Below are 19,546 nucleotides of genomic sequence, written 5' to 3' on the forward strand. Positions count from 1 at the left end.
GGTCGGCTCTTTCTGCGGAGAAAAGGCCAAAGGTGTAATTGTGAATAGTTCCCAGCAGATGGCTCCCGAGGGACAAAGGTGACCGGGAGCAGACGCCAGCTCAATCTCACGACCATATCGATCATATCATAACCAGGCACTACCAAGTACAACAAAATGATTAACAACTTGTGGTCAGAACCGTCCTTATCTACACCCTTTGTTCCCCACGCTGGGGGACAAAAGGTACTGTTGTGGCTTAAACATGGCTCATTCACTGGCCTTGAGCGCTTCGAGGGATGGGGCAGCCACAAGTTCTCTTGGCAGCCACTGTCTAAACACCCTCTCAAGGAAGAACTTCTTCCTTATATTCAATCTAATACTCACCTCCTTCAATTTAAATCCATTACCACTCATCCTACCCAGGTTGTTCAGCCTGGAGAAGGGGAGATTCCAAGGACAACTTAATGCAGCCTTTCAACTTTTATAAGGAGCCCATAAGATGAGGAAAGACATTTTATTAGGGCCTGTTGCAATGGGACGAGGGGTAATGGATTTAAAATAACGAGGGGAAATTCAGGTTCGACATCAGGAAAAAAAAAATTTACAATGAGATTGATAAAATAGCGGCACAGGGTGCCCAGAGAAGCTGTGGCTGCCCCATCCCTGGCAGTGTTCAAGGCCAGGTTGGACACAGGGGCTTGGAGCAGCTGCTCCAGTGGAAGGGGTCCCTGCCCATGGCAGGGGTTGGAACTAAATGATATTAAGATCATTTCTGACCCAAACTGTTCTATAATAATATGATTCTATGGCCACAAGACCCACAAAGGCTGCACAGAGCGGGGATGAGGCACATGAGCCCAGCACAGGTGCCCTGAGAGCACTGTTGGTGTTGCAGTAGGGCCCAGCCCTCCCAGCAGAAGCCCATCTGCACACAGCAATGGCCTTCCCTCAGAGAGAGCTGAGGGCAGCAAGAGGAAAGGCTGTGCCATGTCCTCTCCTGCGGCAGTCCTTGGGCATGCGGAAGAGAAGCACCAGAGCGGTGCCCATTTCCTGACACCTTGGCCACAAGCAAGGCCACAGGAATGAGCCAGGAGCACATCCCCTGCCTGCACGGGATGCACCAGCCCTTGATGGGAGGCTTGTGCTGCGCTCACGTGGTTCTGCCCCGGAAACCCTTGTTCTTGTCCTGCCGGCACTTACAGAAGCCTTCCTATGGCAAAGCACCTGAGCCGGGAAATTAAAAGGCAGCAGTGGCGGAAACGGGGACACGGCCCCTGCCATTACCTGGGAGGGTTTGCATTTGCCATGAGCTTGTCAGGAAATGCCTCCTGCCACAAAGGTGCCTGTGGGCCTGAGGCACTGCAGGACGACTATAAAAGGCAGCCCAGGTCTGTGCTCCTCATCCCCTTCTCTGGCCTCCTTCTCCTGGGAATCAGGTGAGTGCGAAGCCTCTTGTGCTGCTGCTGCCAGAGCAGGTGGTTCCTGCCCGTGTGTGTGAGGTGCTGGGGGCTGTGGGAGCGCAGGGCTGGGAGCTGCTTGTCATGGGAGAGGGAAGGGGAGAGAAGGGCTTGTGCAGAGAGAGGCTGGGACTGAGCTGAGCTGGCTGCTGGGCTTGGAGGTGCTCAGCGTGTGCTGGGCCAGCAGGTGCCTTGGCTTGCCCAGGCTTGGCTGCAGAGCTGCTGCTGGCGTGTCCCATCATCTGCTTGCCCCTGCCCTGTGTCCAGGTGAAGCTCCAGCATCCAGACATGTCCTGCTGCAACCCGTGCGTGCCCTGCCAGCCCTGCGGCCCGACCCCGCTGGCCAACAGCTGCAATGAGTGCTGTGTCAGGCAGTGCCAGAGCTCCACCATTGCCATCCAGCCCTCTGCCGTGGTGGTGACCCTGCCCGGCCCCATCCTCAGCTCCTTCCCTCAGAACACCGTTGTGGGCTCCTCCACCTCCGCTGCCGTTGGCAGCATCCTCAGCTGTGAGGGAGTGCCCATCAACTCCGGGGGCTTCGACCTCTCCTGCATCACCAACCGCTCCTGCGGCACCAGGTGCAGACCCTGCTAAAGCTGCGTCCTCAGGCAGGAACCTCCAAGAGCTCACAACATGGATCTGGACAGGAGATAGAGCTTCACGGAGCTCTTTCCTCGTCCCACTCTCCTCTCTGTTCCTTTCCCATCTCCACCTCCCACACCAGACCAGTGGGGACCTCTCGGCCTCCCTCCCTGCGTGTGAGGGGCAGGCAGACGGACACCCTGCAGGAGCTGCACCACATCTTGGTGCCTGCCCCTGGTGCTCCCTGTGAGCCACCTCCTTTTCTTCTTTACCCTCATTAAAGTTGTGCTGCATCCAAGCCTTGGCCTCTGAGTCCTCCTTCCTCCTGTGTGAAATATCATAGTCTGCTTCCCCTTGGAGCTGACAAAGACGTCTGTGGCTACTCCACCAGCAGTGGCCACAGTGAGAGCACAGCTCCAAAGGGTGGCAGGCGTGGGCATGAGTAGATAATACTCTTCAGGAAAAGTGCACAGCTTCTTCTCACTGTCCGCTCTTCTCACTGCCTTCCTCTCCACTACATCACCCGGCACACCAGCCTCGCATGCCCAGCACACATGGGCACAGGCAGATGTGATCCTACCTCATACAGTCCTTCAGCACCTGGCAGAGCCCAGCTCTCTTCAGGAGTGCTGAGGAAAGCCAACACTTAGCACTAGTATCAGCCAACTCAGGCTGTGAAAGAGTCCCTACTACCTGTGAACCCAGCAGGCCCAGGAGGATCTCATTGTATTTCAGGTGTTCATCTTCTCTGATCAAATGAATGTGGCTTCTTTATGAATGCAAGCATAGAGATGTGCTTTTCAATGATACTTGAAAATTTCCTTTGTAAGCCTTGGTCTTCTGTGCTGGGTAATGCTCGAAATCCTGGCCCCTCTCATCAAATCATAGAATCAATGAGGTTGGAACAGACCTTTGAGATCATCAAGTCCAACCGTGCCCCAGCACTGCCAGATCCACCAGTAATCATTGTCACTAAGGGCCTCATGTACATGTTGTTTAAGGCTTCTGGGGATGTTCAAATTCCATCACTTCCCTGGCAGCCTGTTCCTATTCCTGATCACAGTTTTGATGTAGAAATTGTTCCTAATCTCCAGTCTAAACCTCCCCTGATGTAGCTTGAGGCCATTTCATTTTGTCCTATCACTTCTTACCTGGCAGAAGAGACCGACCCCACCTCACTATAACCTCCTATCAGGTAGCTGTAGAGAGCCATAATATCCACACTAACCCCACCACTCACCCCCAGGTCCTTCATGGGTTGCTTGTCCCACTTGTTCTCCAGGCCTTTCACAAGCTCCGTTGCCCTTCTCTGGACTTGCTCCAGAAACTGAATGTCTCTCTTGTAGTGAGGGTCCCAGAATGACACAGGAATCGAGGTACAGCCTCAAAATCCCTGGCCCTGCTGGACATACTATGTCTGATCCAGGCAAGGATGCTGTTGGCCTTGGCTGCCTGGGCACTGTATGGGCCATGTTCACGTCCGTCAATCAGCAACCCCAAATCCTTTTCCATTAGTAGTTTCCAGCCCCTCTTTCCCATCTTGCAGCGTTGCAGTCTGATTATTGTGGCCCCAATACAGAACACAGCACTTTGTGTAGTTGACCTCATCCCATTGGCCACAGCCCATAGATCCAGCTTGCCCAGACCCCTCTGCAGAGATTCCCACCCTCCAGAAGATCAACCCTCCTCCAGAAGATCAACTCTCCCACCCAACTTCATGTTGTCCACAAATTCCCTGAGGGTGCCTTCCATCCCCTCATCCAGATCACCAATGAATATAGTAAACAACACTGGCCCCAAGACCAAACCCTGAGGACCACCACTAGTGACCAGTTGCCAACTAGATGTGACACCATTTCCCACCACTATTTGGAATCCTTCAACCAGCCATTTTACAATCCAGCAAAGAATCCACAGTTCCAGACCATGAGTAATCACTTTCTCCAGGAGAACGATATGGGACACAGTGTTAAACACTTTACTAAAGTCAAATGGACAATGTCCACAGACTTTCCCTCATAAACCAGGCTGGTAACCTTCTCGTACAAGCAGATCAAGCTGGTTAAGCAGCACCTGCCCTTCAGGAACCCATGCAGATTGGGTCTGATCCCTCCATTTCCCAGTACATACCTTATGGTCTCACCAAGCATCATCTGCTCCATGACCTTTCCCAGCACTGAGCTCAGTCTAACAGGCCTGGAGCTTTGGGATCATATTTCATGCCATTGTTAAAGAAGCATCACATTGGCCAACCTCCAAACCCTGTGGATCTGCCCACTACACCAGCACTGCTGATCAATGATAGAGAGTGGCTTGTCACACTCCTCTGTCAGATCCTTCAGCACTCTTGCTTGGAACCTTCCGGACCCATAGACAAGTGTACGTCCAAATGGAGCAATATTATTTCCTGGTTTAAGGGGATATTTACCAGCTCCCCATGTGTGTCACCTAACCTGGGGGACTCTGATGGTACCACTGTCATTTTCCTGACAAGTGAGTTATCTCAGCCCTGCATGCCTGAAGAGAGTTGGGCTCTGCCAGGTGCTGAAGGACTGTATGAGGTAGGATCTAACCTGCCTGTGCCCATGTGTGCTGGGTAGGTAGGAGTAGTGTGCTGGGTAATGCAGGAGTGAAGAAGCCAGAGACAAAACTGTGTGCTGTTCCTGAGCAGTACTGTCTCCTCATGCCCAATCCTGCTACCCTTTGGACCTGTGCTCTCACTGACGGCCATTGCTGGTGGAGTAGCCACAGATGTCTTTGTCAGCTCCAACGGGAAGCAGACCATGATATTTCACACAGAAGGAAGGAGGACTCAGAGGCCCAGGCTTGGATGCAGCACAACTTTAATGAGGGTAAAGAAGAAAAGGAGGTGGCTCACAGGGAGCACCAGGGGCAGGCACCAAGATGCGGTGCAGCTCCTGCAGGGTGTCCGTCTGCCTGCCCCTCACACGCAGGGAGGGAGGCTGAGAGGTCCCCACTGGGCTGGTGTGGGAGGTGGAGACAGGAAAGGAATAGGGAGGACAGTGGGACGAGGAAACAGCTCCGTGAAGCTCTATCTCCTGTCCAGATCCATGTTGTGAGCTCTTGGAGGTTCCTGCCTGAGGACGCAGCTTTAGCAGGGTCTGCACCTGGTGCCGCAGGAGCGGTTGGTGATGCAGGAGAGGTCGAAGCCCCCGGAGTTGATGGGCACTCCCTCACAGCTGAGGATGCTGCCAACGGCAGCGGAGGTGGAGGAGCCCACAACGGTGTTCTGAGGGAAGGAGCTGAGGATGGGGCCAGGCAGGGTCACCACCACGGGGGAAGGCTCAATGACGACGGTGGAGCTCTGGCACTGCCTGACACAGCACTCATTGCAGCTGTTGGCCAGCGGGGTCGGGCCGCAGGGCTGGCAGGGCACGCACGGGTTGCAGCAGGACATGTCTGGATGCTGGAGCTTCACCTGGACACAGGGCAGGGGCAAGCAGATGATGGGACATGTGAGCAGCAGCTCTGCAGCCAAGCCTGGGCAAGCCAAGGCACCTGCTGGCCCAGCACACGCTGAGCACCTCCAAGCCCAGCAGCCAGCTCAGCTCAGTCCCAGCCTCTCTCTGCACAAGCCCTTCTCTCCCCTTCCCTCTCCCATGACAAGCAGCTCCCAGCCCTGCGCTCCCACAGCCCCCAGCACCTCACACACACGGGCAGGAACCACCTGCTCTGGCAGCAGCAGCACAAGAGGCTTCGCACTCACCTGATTCCCAGGAGAAGGAGGCCAGAGAAGGGGATGAGGAGCACAGACCTGGGCTGCCTTTTATAGTCGTCCTGCAGTGCCTCAGGCCCACAGGCACCTTTGTGGCAGGAGGCATTTCCTGACAAGCTCATGGCAAATGCAAACCCTCCCAGGTAATGGCAGGGGCCGTGTCCCCGTTTCCGCCACTGCTGCCTTTTAATTTCCCGGCTCAGGTGCTTTGCCATAGGAAGGCTTCTGTAAGTGCCGGCAGGACAAGAACAAGGGTTTCCGGGGCAGAACCACGTGAGCGCAGCACAAGCCTCCCATCAAGGGCTGGTGCATCCCGTGCAGGCAGGGGATGTGCTCCTGGCTCATTCCTGTGGCCTTGCTTGTGGCCAAGGTGTCAGGAAATGGGCACCGCTCTGGTGCTTCTCTTCCGCATGCCCAAGGACTGCCGCAGGAGAGGACATGGCACAGCCTTTCCTCTTGCTGCCCTCAGCTCTCTCTGAGGGAAGGCCATTGCTGTGTGCAGATGGGCTTCTGCTGGGAGGGCTGGGCCCTACTGCAACACCAACAGTGCTCTCAGGGCACCTGTGCTGGGCCTACACTTGTGGGCTCCTCCACTGCAAACCCTTGTTCATGTCCTGCCGCCACTTACAGAAGCCTTCCTATGGCAAAGCACCTGAGCCGGGAAATTAAAAGGCAGCAGTGGCGGAAACGGGGACACGGCCCCTGCCATTACCTGGGAGGGTTTGCATTTGCCATGAGCTTGTCAGGAAATGCCTCCTGCCACAAAGGTGCCTGTGGGCCTGAGGCACTGCAGGACGACTATAAAAGGCAGCCCAGGTCTGTGCTCCTCATCCCCTTCTCTGGCCTCCTTCTCCTGGGAATCAGGTGAGTGCGAAGCCTCTTGTGCTGCTGCTGCCAGAGCAGGTGGTTCCTGCCCGTGTGTGTGAGGTGCTGGGGGCTGTGGGAGCGCAGGGCTGGGAGCTGCTTGTCATGGGAGAGGGAAGGGGAGAGAAGGGCTTGTGCAGAGAGAGGCTGGGACTGAGCTGAGCTGGCTGCTGGGCTTGGAGGTGCTCAGCGTGTGCTGGGCCAGCAGGTGCCTTGGCTTGCCCAGGCTTGGCTACAGAGCTGCTGCTGGCATGTCCCATCATCTGCTTGCCCCTGCCCTGTGTCCAGGTGAAGCTCCAGCATCCAGACATGTCCTGCTGCAACCCGTGCGTGCCCTGCCAGCCCTGCGGCCCGACCCCGCTGGCCAACAGCTGCAATGAGTGCTGTGTCAGGCAGTGCCAGAGCTCCACCATTGCCATCCAGCCCTCTGCTGTGGTGGTGACCCTGCCCGGCCCCATCCTCAGCTCCTTCCCTCAGAACACCGTTGTGGGCTCCTCCACCTCCGCTGCCGTTGGCAGCATCCTCAGCTGTGAGGGAGTGCCCATCAACTCCGGGTGCTTCGACCTCTCCTGCATCACCAACCGCTCCTGCGGCACCAGGTGCAGACCCTGCTAAAGCTGCATCCTCAGGCAGGAACCTCCAAGAGCTCACAACATGGATCTGGACAGGAGATAGAGCTTCACGGAGCTGTTTCCTCCTCCCATTCTCCTCTCTGTTCCTTTCCCATCTCCACCTCCCACACCAGACCAGTGGGGACCTCTCGGCCTCCCTCCCTCCCTGCGTGTGAGGGCAGGCAGACGGACACCCTGCAGGAGCTGCACCACATCTTGGTGCCTGCCCCTGGTGCTCCCTGTGAGCCACCTCCTTTTCTTCTTTACCCTCATTAAAGTTGTGCTGCATCCAAGCCTGTGCCTCTGAGTCCTCTTTCCTTCTGTGTGAAATCTTATAGTCTGCTTCCCTTTGGAGCTGATGAAGACATCCCTGGCTATTCCACCAGCAGTCACCATCAGTGAGAGCTGGTTCCAAAGGTTTTCCGGAGTGGGCATGAGGAGACAGTACTTCTCAGGAACAGCACACAGCTTCACTGCTGCCTTCCTCTCCCGTACATCCCCCGGCACACCAGCGTCGCATGCCCAGCACATATGGGCACATGCAGATGAGGTCCTACCTCATACAGTCCTTCAGCACCTGGCAGAGCCCAGCTCTCTTCAGTCGTGCATGGCTGGGTTAAGCCAACACTTAGGAAAATGACAGTGGTACCATCCGAGTCCCCCAGGTTACGTGACGCACATGGGAGCTGATAAATGTCCCCATAAACCAGGAAATAATATTGCTCCATTTGGATGTATGCATGCCTATGGTGCAGAGGATTCCAAACAAGAGTGCTGAAGGATCTGCCAGCACATCTTGCCAAGCCACTCTCCGTTGATCAGCTGTCCTGGTTCATGAAGGGCAGGTTCTGTTTAACCAACCTGATCTCCTTCTATGACAAAGTGGCCAAACTGGTTGATGAGGGAAAGGCTCTAGACACTGTTCAGTGTTGTTCTATATCTTCATTGATGATTTGGATGAGGGGACAGAGGACACCTTCAGGGAATATGCAGACAGTAGCAAATTGGGTGGGAGTGTTGACTTTGTGGAGGGTGGGAATCTCTGCAGAGTGATCTGGGCAAGCTGGATCCATGGGCTGTGGTCAATGGGATGAGGTTCAACAAGGCAAAGTGCTGTGTTCTGCATTTGGGCCACAAGGACTGCCTGCAATGCTCCAGACAAAGAAAGTGAGGATGGAAACCTGCTCATGGAAAAGGACTTGGGGGTGCAGATTGAGGGATCTGAGTATGGCCCATACAGAGTCCAGGCAGCCAAGAAGGCAAATGGAATCCTGATCTGGATCAGACAGTATGTCCAGGAGGGCCAGGGCAGGAAGGTCTTATTTTGTACCCCTTATTCACTTCAGGCCCTATCACTACAAGAGAGACATTGAGGTGCTGGAGCAGGGCCAGAAGACACTGGAGCAGGTGAAGGGCCTGGAGCACAAGGGTGATGAGCGTATGGACGTATGGAAATTTAGTCTGGACCTTACGGTTCTCTACAGCTACCTGATAGGAGGTTATAGTGAGGTGGGGCCGATCTCTTCTGCCAGGTTAGAAGTGATAGGACAAAATGAAATGGCCTCAAACTACATCACGGGAGGTTTAGACTGGAGATTAGGAATAATTTCTACATCAAGAGTGTGATCAGGAATAGGAAGAGGCTGCTCAGGGAAGTAATGGAATTTGAACATCCCCAGAAGCCTTAAACAACATGTACATGAGGCCCTTAGTGACAATGATTACTGGTGGATCTGGCAGTGCTGGGGAACAGTTGGACTTGATGATCTTAAAGGTCTGTTCCAACCTCATTGATTCTATGATTTGATGAGAGGGGCCAGGATTTTGAGCATTACCCAGCACAGAAGACCAAGGCTTACAAAGGAAATTTTCAAGTATCATTGAAAAGCACATCTATATGCTTGCATTCATAAAGAAGCCACATTCATTTGATCAGAGAAGATGAACACCTGAAATACAATGAGATCCTCCTGGGGCTGCTGGGTTCACAGGTAGTAGGGACTCTATTTCACAGCCTGAGTTGGCTGATACTAGTGCTAAGTGTTGGCTTTCCTCAGCACTCCTGAAGAGAGCTGGGCTCTGCCAGGTGCTGAAGGACTGTATGAGGCAGGATCTCATCTGCCTGTGCCCATGTGTGCTGGGCATGCGAGGCTGGTGTGCCGGGTGATGTAGTGGAGAGGAAGGCAGTGAGAAGAGCGGACAGTGAGAAGAAGCTGTGTACTTTTCCTGAAGAGTATTATCTACTCATGCCCACGCCTGCCACCCTTTGGAGCTGTGCTCTCACTGACGGCCATTGCTGGTGGAGTAGCCACAGATGTCTTTGTCAGCTCCAACGGGAAGCAGACTATGATATTTCACACAGGAGGAAGGAGGACTCAGAGGCCCAGGCTTGGATGCAGCACAACTTTAATGAGGGTAAAGAAGAAAAGGAGGTGGCTCACAGGGAGCACCAGGGGCAGGCACCAAGATGCGGTGCAGCTCCTGCAGGGTGTCCGTCTGCCTGCCCCTCACACGCAGGGAGGGAGGCCGAGAGGTCCCCACTGGGCTGGTGTGGGAGGTGGAGATGAGAAAGGAACAGAGAGGAGAGTGGGACGAGGAAAGAGCTCCGTGAAGCTCTATCTCCTGTCCAGATCCATGTTGTGAGCTCTTGGAGGTTCCTGCCTGAGGACGCAGCTTTAGCAGGGTCTGCACCTGGTGCCGCAGGAGCGGTTGGTGATGCAGGAGAGGTCGAAGCCCCCAGAGTTGATGGGCACTCCCTCACAGCTGAGGATGCTGCCAACGGCAGCGGAGGTGGAGGAGCCCACAACGGTGTTCTGAGGGAAGGAGCTGAGGATGGGGCCGGGCAGGGTCACCACCACAGCAGAGGGCTGGATGGCAATGGTGGAGCTCTGGCACTGCCTGACACAGCACTCATTGCAGCTGCTGGCCAGGGGGGTCGGGCCGCAGGGCTGGCAGGGCATGCACGGGTTGCAGCAGGACATGTCTGGATGCTGGAGCTTCACCTGGACACAGGGCAGGGGCAAGCAGATGATGGGACACGCCAGCAGCAGCTCTGCAGCCAAGCCTGGGCAAGCCAAGGCACCTGCTGGCCCAGCACACGCTGAGCACCTCCAAGCCCAGCAGCCAGCTCAGCTCAGTCCCAGCCTCTCTCTGCACAAGCCCTTCTCTCCCCTTCCCTCTCCCATGACAAGCAGCTCCCAGCCCTGCGCTCCCACAGCCCCCAGCAGCTCACACACACGGGCAGGAACCACCTGCTCTGGCAGCAGCAGCACAAGAGGCTTCGCACTCACCTGATTCCCAGGAGAAGGAGGCCAGAGAAGGGGATGAGGAGCACAGACCTGGGCTGCCTTTTATAGTCGTCCTGCAGTGCCTCAGGCCCACAGGCACCTTTGTGGCAGGAGGCATTTCCTGACAAGCTCATGGCAAATGCAAACCCTCCCAGGTAATGGCAGGGGCCGTGTCCCCGTTTCCGCCACTGCTGCCTTTTAATTTCCCGGCTCAGGTGCTTTGCCATAGGAAGGCTTCTGTAAGTGGCGGCAGGACATGAACAAGGGTTTGCAGTGGAGGAGCCCACAAGTGTAGGCCCAGCACAGGTGCCCTGAGAGCACTGTTGGTGTTGCAGTAGGGTCCAGCCCTCCCAGCAGAAGCCCATCTGCACACAGCAATGGCCTTCCCTCAGAGAGAGCTGAGGGCAGCAAGAGGAAAGGCTGTGCCATGTCCTCTCCTGCGGCAGTCCTTGGGCATGCGGAAGAGAAGCACCAGAGCGGTGCCCATTTCCTGACACCTTGGCCACAAGCAAGGCCACAGGAATGAGCCAGGAGCACATCCCCTGCCTGCACGGGATGCACCAGCCCTTGATGGGAGGCTTGTGCTGCGCTCACGTGGTTCTGCCCCAGAAACCCTTGTTCTTGTCCTGCCGGCACTTACAGAAGCCTTCCTATGGCAAAGCACCTGAGCCGGGAAATTAAAAGGCAGCAGTGGCGGAAACGGGGACACGGCCCCTGCCATTACCTGGGAGGGTTTGCATTTGCCATGAGCTTGTCAGGAAATGCCTCCTGCCACAAAGGTGCCTGTGGGCCTGAGGCACTGCAGGACGACTATAAAAGGCAGCCCAGGTCTGTGCTCCTCATCCCCTTCTCTGGCCTCCTTCTCCTGGGAATCAGGTGAGTGCGAAGCCTCTTGTGCTGCTGCTGCCAGAGCAGGTGGTTCCTGCCCGTGTGTGTGAGGTGCTGGGGGCTGTGGGAGCGCAGGGCTGGGAGCTGCTTGTCATGGGAGAGGGAAGGGGAGAGAAGGGCTTGTGCAGAGAGAGGCTGGGACTGAGCTGAGCTGGCTGCTGGGCTTGGAGGTGCTCAGCGTGTGCTGGGCCAGCAGGTGCCTTGGCTTGCCCAGGCTTGGCTGCAGAGCTGCTGCTCACATGTCCCATCATCTGCTTGCCCCTGCCCTGTGTCCAGGTGAAGCTCCAGCATCCAGACATGTCCTGCTGCAACCCGTGCGTGCCCTGCCAGCCCTGCGGCCCGACCCCGCTGGCCAACAGCTGCAATGAGTGCTGTGTCAGGCAGTGCCAGGACTCCGTCGTTGCCATCCAGCCCTCTGCTGTGGTGGTGACCCTGCCCGGCCCCATCCTCAGCTCCTTCCCTCAGAACACCGTTGTGGGCTCCTCCACCTCCGCTGCCGTTGGCAGCATCCTCAGCTGTGAGGGAGTGCCCATCAACTCCGGGTGCTTCGACCTCTCCTGCATCACCAACCGCTCCTGCGGCACCAGGTGCAGACCCTGCTAAAGCTGCGTCCTCAGGCAGGAACCTCCAAGAGCTCACAACATGGATCTGGACAGGAGATAGAGCTTCACGGAGCTGTTTCCTCGTCCCACTCTCCTCTCTGTTCCTTTCCCATCTCCACCTCCCACACCAGCCCAGTGGGGACCTCTCGGCCTCCCTCCCTGCGTGTGAGGGGCAGGCAGACGGACACCCTGCAGGAGCTGCACCGCATCTTGGTGCCTGCCCCTGGTGCTCCCTGTGAGCCACCTCCTTTTCTTCTTTACCCTCATTAAAGTTGTGCTGCATCCAAGCCTTGGCCTTTGAGTCCTCTTTCCTTCTGTGGTAACTCCTCCTTTTCTGCTTCCCGTTGGAGCTGACAAAGACATCTGTGGCTACTCCACCAGCAATGGCCGTCAGTGAGAGCACAGCTCCTAAGGGTGGCAGGCGTGGGCATGAGTAGATAATACTCTTCAGGAAAAGTACACAGCTTCTTCTCACTGTCCGCTCTTCTCACTGCCTTCCTCTCCACTACATCACCCAGCACACTGCCCCTACATGCCCAGCACACATGGGCACAGGCAGATGTGATCCTGCCTCATACAGTCCTTCAGCACCTGGCAGAGCCCAGCTCTCTTCAGGAGTGCTGAGGAAAGCCAACACTTAGCACTAGTATCAGCCAACTCAGGCTGTGAAATAGAGTCCCTGCTACCTGTGAACCCAGCAGCCCCAGGAGGATCTCATTGTATTTCAGGTGTTCATCTTCTCTGATCAAATGAATGTGGCTTCTTTATGAATGCAAGCATATAGATGTGCTTTTCAATGATACTTGAAAATTTCCTTTGTAAGCCTTGGTCTTCTGTGCTGGGTAATGCTCAAAATCCTGGCCCCTCTCATCAAATCATAGAATCAATGAGGTTGGAACAGACCTTTAAGATCATCAAGTCCAACTGTTCCCCAGCACTGCCAGATCCACCAGTAATCATTGTCACTAAGGTCCTCATGTACACGTTGTTTAAGGCTTCTGGGGATGTTCAAATTCCATCACTTCCCTGGGCAGCCTGTTCCTATTCCTGATCACAGTTTTGATGTAGAAATTGTTCTTAATCTCCATTCTAAACCTCCCGTGATGTAGCTTGAGGCCATTTCATTTTGTCCTATCACTTCTTACCTGGCAGAAGAGACCAACCCCACCTCACTATAACCTCCTACCAGGTAGCTGTAGAGACCCGTAAGAATAAGGGCACAGGATTTGTGGTGCAGCCTCAATGCCCTGGGCCTCCTGGCCACACTGTCTGATCCAGAACAGGATTCCATTTGCTTTTTTGGCTGCCTGGGCACTATACTGGCCATACTCAGATCCCTCAATCTGCACCCCCATGTCCTTTTCTATGACCATCCACACTTTTCTGGTCTGGAGTGTTGCTTGGGCTTGTTGTGGCCCAAATGCAGGACACAGCACTTTGCCTTGTTGAACCTCATCCCATTGGCCACAGCCCATGGATCCAGCTTGCCCAGATCACTCTGCAGAGTTTCCTACTCTTCAGGAAATCAATACTCCCACCCAATTTGGTGTTGTCTGCATATTCCCTGAGGGTTCCCTCCATCCCCTCATTCAGATCATCAATGAAGATATCAAACAACACTGGACAGTGTCTAGAGCCTTTCCCTCATCAACCAGGTTGGTCTCTTTGTCATAGAAGGAGATCAAGTTGGTCAAACAGAACCTGCCCTTCAGGAACCTGTACGGACTGGCTCTGATGCCTCCATTTCCCTCTATGTGCCTGACTGTGCCACAGAGGATCATCTGCTCCATGACATTTCCCAGCACTGAGCTCAGTCTAACAGGGCTGGAGCATTAGGAAAATCTTTCCTGCCTTTTTTTTAAAGAAGCATCACATTGGCCAACCTCTAACTGATGCATATCTGCCCATTACACCAGCACCGCTGATTAATGATGGAGAGTGTCTTGGCATGCTCCTCAGTCAGATCCTTCAGCACTCTTGCTTGAATCCTTCTGGACCCATAGACATGTGTATGTCTAAATGAAGCACCAGTAGTGACTATGGTGATATTTATCAGCTCCCCATATGTGTCACCTAACCTGAGGGACTTTGATGTAACCACTGTCATTTTCCTAAGTGTTGGCTTACCTCGGCCCTGCATGCCTGGAGCGAGTGGGGCTCTGCAAGATGCTGAAGGACTGCATGTGATCTCATCTGCCATTGCCCATGTGTGCTGGGCATGCAAGGGTGGTGTGCTGGGTGATGTAGGGGACAGGAAGGCAGCAACGAAGCTGTGTGCTGTCCTTGCACAGTATTATCTCCTCATGCCCACTCCTGCCACCCTTTGGAGCTGTGCTCTCACTGTGGCCACTGCTGGTGGAATAGCCAGGGATATCTTTATCTCCTCTAAGGGGAAGCAGACAGAAGGAGATCCAGAAGAAAGAAGGAGAACTCAAAGGCCAAGGCTTGGATGCAGCACAACTTTAATGAGGGTAAAGAAGAAAAGGAGGTGGCTCACAGGGAGCACCAGGGGCAGGCACCAAGATGCGGTGCAGCTCCTGCAGGGTGTCCGTCTGCCTGCCCCTCACACGCAGGGAGGGAGGCCGAGAGGTCCCCACTGGGCTGGTGTGGGAGGTGGAGATGGGAAAGGAACAGAGAGGAGAGTGGGACGAGGAAACAGCTCCGTGAAGCTCTATCTCCTGTCCAGATCCATGTTGTGAGCTCTTGGAGGTTCCTGCCTGAGGACGCAGCTTTAGCAGGGTCTGCACCTGGTGCCGCAGGAGCGGTTGGTGATGCAGGAGAGGTCGAAGCCCCCGGAGTTGATGGGCACTCCCTCACAGCTGAGGATGCTGCCAACGGCAGCGGAGGTGGAGGAGCCCACAACGGTGTTCTGAGGGAAGGAGCTGAGGATGGGGCCGGGCAGGGTCACCACCACGGCAGAGGGCTGGATGGCAATGGTGGAGCTCTGGCACTGCCTGACACAGCACTCATTGCAGCTGTTGGCCAGCGGGGTCGGGCCGCAGGGCTGGCAGGGCACGCACGGGTTGCAGCAGGACATGTCTGGATGCTGGAGCTTCACCTGGACACAGGGCAGGGGCAAGCAGATGATGGGACATGTGAGCAGCAGCTCTGCAGCCAAGCCTGGGCAAGCCAAGGCACCTGCTGGCCCAGCACACGCTGAGCACCTCCAAGCCCAGCAGCCAGCTCAGCTCAGTCCCAGCCTCTCTCTGCACAAGCCCTTCTCTCCCCTTCCCTCTCCCATGACAAGCAGCTCCCAGCCCTGCGCTCCCACAGCCCCCAGCACCTCACACACACGGGCAGGAACCACCTGCTCTGGCAGCAGCAGCACAAGAGGCTTCGCACTCACCTGATTCCCAGGAGAAGGAGGCAAGAGAAGGGGATGAGGAGCACAGACCTGGGCTGCCTTTTATAGTCGTCCTGCAGTGCCTCAGGCCCACAGGCACCTTTGTGGCAGGAGGCATTTCCTGACAAGCTCATGGCAAATGCAAACCCTCCCAGGTAATGGCAGGGGCCGTGTCCCTGTTTCCGCCACTGCTGCCTTTTAATTTCCTGGCTCAGGTGCTTTGCCATAGGAAGGCTTCTGTAAGTGCCGGCAGGACAAGAACAAGGGTTTCCGGGGCAGAACCACGTGAGCGCAGCACAAGCCTCCCATCAAGGGCTGGTGCATCCCGTGCAGGCAGGGGATGTGCTCCTGGCTCATTCCTGTGGCCTTGCTTGTGGCCAAGGTGTCAGGAAATGGGCACCGCTCTGGTGCTTCTCTTCCGCATGCCCAAGGACTGCCGCAGGAGAGGACATGGCACAGCCTTTCCTCTTGCTGCCCTCAGCTCTCTCTGAGGGAAGGCCATTGCTGTGTGCAGATGGGCTTCTGCTGGGAGGGCTGGGCCCTACTGCAACACCAACAGTGCTCTCAGGGCACCTGTGCTGGGCTCATGTGCCTCATCCCTGCTCTGTGCAGTCCTTGTGCATCCTCAGGGAACACCAGGAGCATGTCTGGGGCCGGGTCCTTCCCTGCCCTACCTGAGCCCTGTTGTGCCAGTGCAGTCCCCGCATCTCCTCAGCAGAGTCCTGGCTTTTTTTCTCACTTTGTGAGAGTGTACATGTATGGGTATGGTTCCAGGCAGATATGCCTGAGCATACCTGTGTCCATTCTTCCCTGTGTGGCCCTCATGATGTGTGGAAACCGTTGTGTGCTAACCACAAATCTCCTTTCTACATCCTGCTGTACTGCTTAATGGTGGAGATTGAACTACAGAGGGAAGTTGAGTATGTGAAAAAGAGGTGGGATGGCTTGAAGGTATCTCAAGTGTGTTTTTGTCCCGTATCAGAAGAGATTGGAGTGGAAACAGCTGGTCCCTTGATCAAGTTAGACCTCTTTCACATGCTTATCTTTTCCATATCAACCTTTTCTCATTTGCCCTCTTTCGCAGCACATTTTCTCGTAGGTTTTCTGAGATCCATCAAGAAAATCTCAGTTGTCTCTGTTGCCCCTGTTTTCTGATTTGTAAGTACCAAATTCCATTCTTCACGATTTGCAGGCTATGGGAGAGGATAGAGATAGGGGGGTTGGCACAGTACGGTTCTCTCTTGGCATGGTGGAGGGAGGCCATTCTGTGCAAGGCTGAGCTGGGGGAAAAGGACCCTCAATTCTCCCCTGGCAGTCCTATTGACCTTATACACCCAGAGATGTGCAGGTAAATATAATATTCCTGTCAGGGACTGGGCTGAGTGGCTCTAGGGAGAACGAGAAGGTGGTGAGAGCTTCTACCAGGGAAGTCTTTTTCCTTGGCACCCAAGCATAGGACTAAACTTCCCATAAAGGGAGTATGGCCTGAGCTCTTTCCGCATTAGCGTGGCAGGACTTGTTGGACGCTCATTATTGTCCTCTTGTAGGCCCATGTGAATAACGCTTCTGCCACAAGGTGGCTGTGTGCTGGGAGCTGGGGATGTGCAGTCTCAAGAGACCTCCGCCATGCACATCTGTGCAATGAAGCTGCGTGGTGTGCTCTATGGGGGTGATAGAAGAATGGGGAACTTGGCCTTGCTGTCCTTGTCCTTGGACACACGGCGTGTCTCTTCCTGCTGGAGATGAGTGGGAAGGTGAGGAGGAGAAGGAGGCTCTGGGCTCTAGCCAATGTGATCTCCCTCACCATCCCCTCCTTGCATCCCCACTGCCCTCTTCTCTCTGAGCCTTTGCCACTGGCACAGCTCCATCCACAGAGGAGCTGCCTCGGGTGCCGGTTGGGCTGCTGACATCCCAGGGCCTCCTGCAGCACGGGCATCTTTCCAACTTGAAGAGAGCTCAAGTTGGCATCACACTCTGTAGGGCATGCTGGAAGCCCATAGGGTGTATTCCTGCCATCCCAGTGCACTTGGAATGAGAAAGGGTCTACCAGTTCACACACTTGTTCCTCCCAGCATCTCTCCTTGCTCCCTGGACAGCATTTGAGAGCATCCAGAGAGGAAAGGACCACAGAGAGCCAGAGGCTGGGATGCAACAGAGTTTAATGAATTCAAAGAGGGAAACAAGATGGCTCGAGAGGAGGCCACAGGTAAAGGGCTCCTATGAGCAGCCAAGAATCAGTGCTACACAGAAAAATATTAGTGAGCAGGTTCCCCCTAAGCTGTCTTTGGGGGCCGGCAGGGCTGCAGGGAGCAGAAAGCAAGAAAGACAAAGGAAGGAAAGCACAGAGTGGAGGAAGGGAAGGAGAGGCAGTGGCCGTGTTTTCAGAGAGCCCAGGCTGGCCCCTTGCCCAGGGCTGACTCCCTCTGCAGCAGGAGCAGGACACGCTCAGTCCCTCTCCAAGCCATGGCCACAGTCTCCGTCGTTCAGTCCGGCGTCATCTTCTGGGTTCGTGGGGCTCCTGTCTGGGCTGTCAGCGGTGGCTTTAGCAGGGTCTGCACCTGGAGCCGCAGGAGCGGTTGGTGATGCAGGAGAGGTCAAAACACCCGGAGTTGATGGGCACTCCCTCACAGCTGAGGATGCTGCCAACGGCAGCGGAGGTGGAGGAGCCCACAACGGTGTTCTGAGGGGAGGAGCTGAGGATGGGGCCCGGCAGGGTCACCACCACTGGGGAGGGCTCAATGACGACGGTGGAGCTCTGGCACTGCCTGACACAGCACTCATTGCAGCTGCTGGCCAGGGGGGTCGGGCCGCAGGGCTGGCAGGGCTGGCAGGGCTGGCAGGGCCGGCAGGGCTGGCAGGGCTCACACGTCTGGCACTTCTCAGGGCAGGACATGGTTCGGGGCTGCAGCTTCACCTGCGAGAGAGGGCAGGGAGGGAGCAGAGCACAGGGGCACGTGAGGAACAGCCTGCAGGGACACCCAAGGGAGCACAGGCACCTCTCGTGTGGGGAGGTGGAGGCTGCGCAGGAGAACAAGGGATCCTTTGCCTGAGCCCTCCCAGACCTTCACACAGCATCTTAGCACCAGTTTGCAGCCAAAGAGCCACCCCAGCCCATCCCAAGACTCTCTGCATGACAGAGCATCTCTGCTCTGCCCTCTCCCACAACCACCATTGCAGAGCACTAGCACAGCCCCAAGGAGCAGCTCTCAGCTGAGATGTCCTTGCAGGCTGCACCCTGTCCCATAGAGAGGAGTGGGTGAGAATGGGGGCTCCAGCTCACCTGGTTCCCAAGGAGAGGGTGGTGGCAGAAGAGCTTGAGAGAGTGACCCGTTGGGCTGGCTTTTATACTGACCCCCCAGTGCCTCAGGCACAAAGGCAGGCACCGCAGGGGCAACGATTGTCCTGCACATTCCTAATGAACGGAAACATCGCAGGTAATGACATGGGATGTGCTGCTGATTCCCTCTATGCTGCCGGTGCACTTCTGGTTTATGTCATGCCCGTTCCCTCACTATTGTTTCTCTTGAGTGCCGGGATGAGAGGTACCATGATTTCCAGGACAAGCGTGCATCAATGTGGGCAGAAGACACAAGGTAAGTGCCAGAGGGGTCCATTGCAGGCTGGTGATGTCAGGCTGGGTTCACTCAGGGGGGTTTTGTATGAGCCTGCTGAGAGGAAGAGCCCCACATGACAAAACACAAGCGATGCTCAATGCAATTGCTCAGCACCCACTGACTGATACCCAGCTCCACAGAAGCAGTGATCGGTCCCTTCTGGCTAACTCCAAATAGTTGCTATCCCAACGTGACATGGTATGGAATATCCCTTTGGCTAGCTTGAATGAATTCCTGTCTCTGCTCCTTCCTGGCTTCCTGTGCCCGTCCTCACTGCCAGAGCATGAAAGTCTGAAAAGTCCTAGATCAGTGTAAGAGCTACCGAGCAACATCTAAATCATCAGTGAGTTACCAGTGTTATTCTCAAGTGAAAGTCAAAGCACATCACTGCATCAGCTACTAGGAAGAGAACTAAAAGTATCCCAGCTTAAACCAGAACATTGGGCTTTGCCAGAGCTGACAGGACCCTGCCGACTTCCACAGATCCAGGAAAGCACCCACTGCTGAAAGACCCACTTTCTGGCCACCCCTCCATCATTTACAGGTGGAAGACAGCTGGCAGATGGGAACTGTACACATC

General features: G+C 55.5%; 7 protein-coding genes across 8 annotated transcripts; 3 read left to right on the forward strand and 4 right to left on the reverse strand.

Moving 5' to 3' along the window:
- Positions 1-1,259: 1,259 nt before the first annotated feature.
- LOC117437070 (feather keratin Cos1-2) lies at positions 1,260-2,319 on the forward strand. The gene is made up of 2 exons (XM_034070107.1): positions 1,260-1,418; positions 1,707-2,319. Exon 2 carries the CDS (start codon positions 1,728-1,730, stop codon positions 2,031-2,033), a length of 306 nt encoding a protein of 101 aa, XP_033925998.1. The 5' UTR covers positions 1,260-1,418; positions 1,707-1,727; the 3' UTR covers positions 2,034-2,319.
- Positions 2,320-4,847: 2,528 nt separating this feature from the next.
- On the reverse strand, positions 4,848-5,907 carry LOC117437071 (feather keratin Cos1-1/Cos1-3/Cos2-1). The gene is made up of 2 exons (XM_034070108.1): positions 5,749-5,907; positions 4,848-5,460 (listed from the first exon to the last, which is right to left on the reverse strand). The coding sequence occupies exon 2, from the start codon at positions 5,437-5,439 to the stop codon at positions 5,134-5,136; it is 306 nt and encodes a 101-aa protein (XP_033925999.1). The 5' UTR covers positions 5,440-5,460; positions 5,749-5,907; the 3' UTR covers positions 4,848-5,133.
- A 555-nt stretch (positions 5,908-6,462) lies between these two features.
- On the forward strand, positions 6,463-7,525 carry LOC117437075 (feather keratin Cos1-2-like). Its single transcript, XM_034070112.1, has 2 exons — positions 6,463-6,621; positions 6,910-7,525. Exon 2 carries the CDS (start codon positions 6,931-6,933, stop codon positions 7,234-7,236), a length of 306 nt encoding a protein of 101 aa, XP_033926003.1. The 5' UTR covers positions 6,463-6,621; positions 6,910-6,930; the 3' UTR covers positions 7,237-7,525.
- Positions 7,526-9,621: 2,096 nt separating this feature from the next.
- LOC117437066 (feather keratin Cos1-2-like) lies at positions 9,622-10,652 on the reverse strand. Of its 2 annotated transcripts, none has more exons than XM_034070103.1 (2): positions 10,523-10,652; positions 9,622-10,296 (listed from the first exon to the last, which is right to left on the reverse strand). In XM_034070103.1, exons 1-2 carry the CDS (start codon positions 10,635-10,637, stop codon positions 9,908-9,910), a joined length of 504 nt encoding a protein of 167 aa, XP_033925994.1. In that variant the 5' UTR covers positions 10,638-10,652; the 3' UTR covers positions 9,622-9,907. The 2 variants fall into 2 exon arrangements, with proteins under 2 accessions (XP_033925994.1, XP_033925993.1); XM_034070102.1 differs by having other exon boundaries at positions 9,622-10,314.
- A 584-nt stretch (positions 10,653-11,236) lies between these two features.
- LOC117437069 (feather keratin Cos1-2-like) lies at positions 11,237-12,296 on the forward strand. The gene is made up of 2 exons (XM_034070106.1): positions 11,237-11,395; positions 11,684-12,296. The coding sequence occupies exon 2, from the start codon at positions 11,705-11,707 to the stop codon at positions 12,008-12,010; it is 306 nt and encodes a 101-aa protein (XP_033925997.1). The 5' UTR covers positions 11,237-11,395; positions 11,684-11,704; the 3' UTR covers positions 12,011-12,296.
- A 2,158-nt stretch (positions 12,297-14,454) lies between these two features.
- On the reverse strand, positions 14,455-15,408 carry LOC117437073 (feather keratin Cos1-2). Its single transcript, XM_034070110.1, has 2 exons — positions 15,356-15,408; positions 14,455-15,067 (listed from the first exon to the last, which is right to left on the reverse strand). Exon 2 carries the CDS (start codon positions 15,044-15,046, stop codon positions 14,741-14,743), a length of 306 nt encoding a protein of 101 aa, XP_033926001.1. The 5' UTR covers positions 15,047-15,067; positions 15,356-15,408; the 3' UTR covers positions 14,455-14,740.
- Positions 15,409-17,494: 2,086 nt separating this feature from the next.
- On the reverse strand, positions 17,495-18,788 carry LOC117437067 (feather keratin Cos1-2-like). The gene is made up of 2 exons (XM_034070104.1): positions 18,633-18,788; positions 17,495-18,266 (listed from the first exon to the last, which is right to left on the reverse strand). The coding sequence occupies exon 2, from the start codon at positions 18,243-18,245 to the stop codon at positions 17,895-17,897; it is 351 nt and encodes a 116-aa protein (XP_033925995.1). The 5' UTR covers positions 18,246-18,266; positions 18,633-18,788; the 3' UTR covers positions 17,495-17,894.
- Positions 18,789-19,546: the final 758 nt, after the last annotated feature.

Source organism: Melopsittacus undulatus, chromosome 17 (assembly GCF_012275295.1).
Source record: "Melopsittacus undulatus isolate bMelUnd1 chromosome 17, bMelUnd1.mat.Z, whole genome shotgun sequence".
In the NCBI taxonomy this organism is placed as follows: Eukaryota; Metazoa; Chordata; class Aves; order Psittaciformes; family Psittaculidae; genus Melopsittacus; species Melopsittacus undulatus.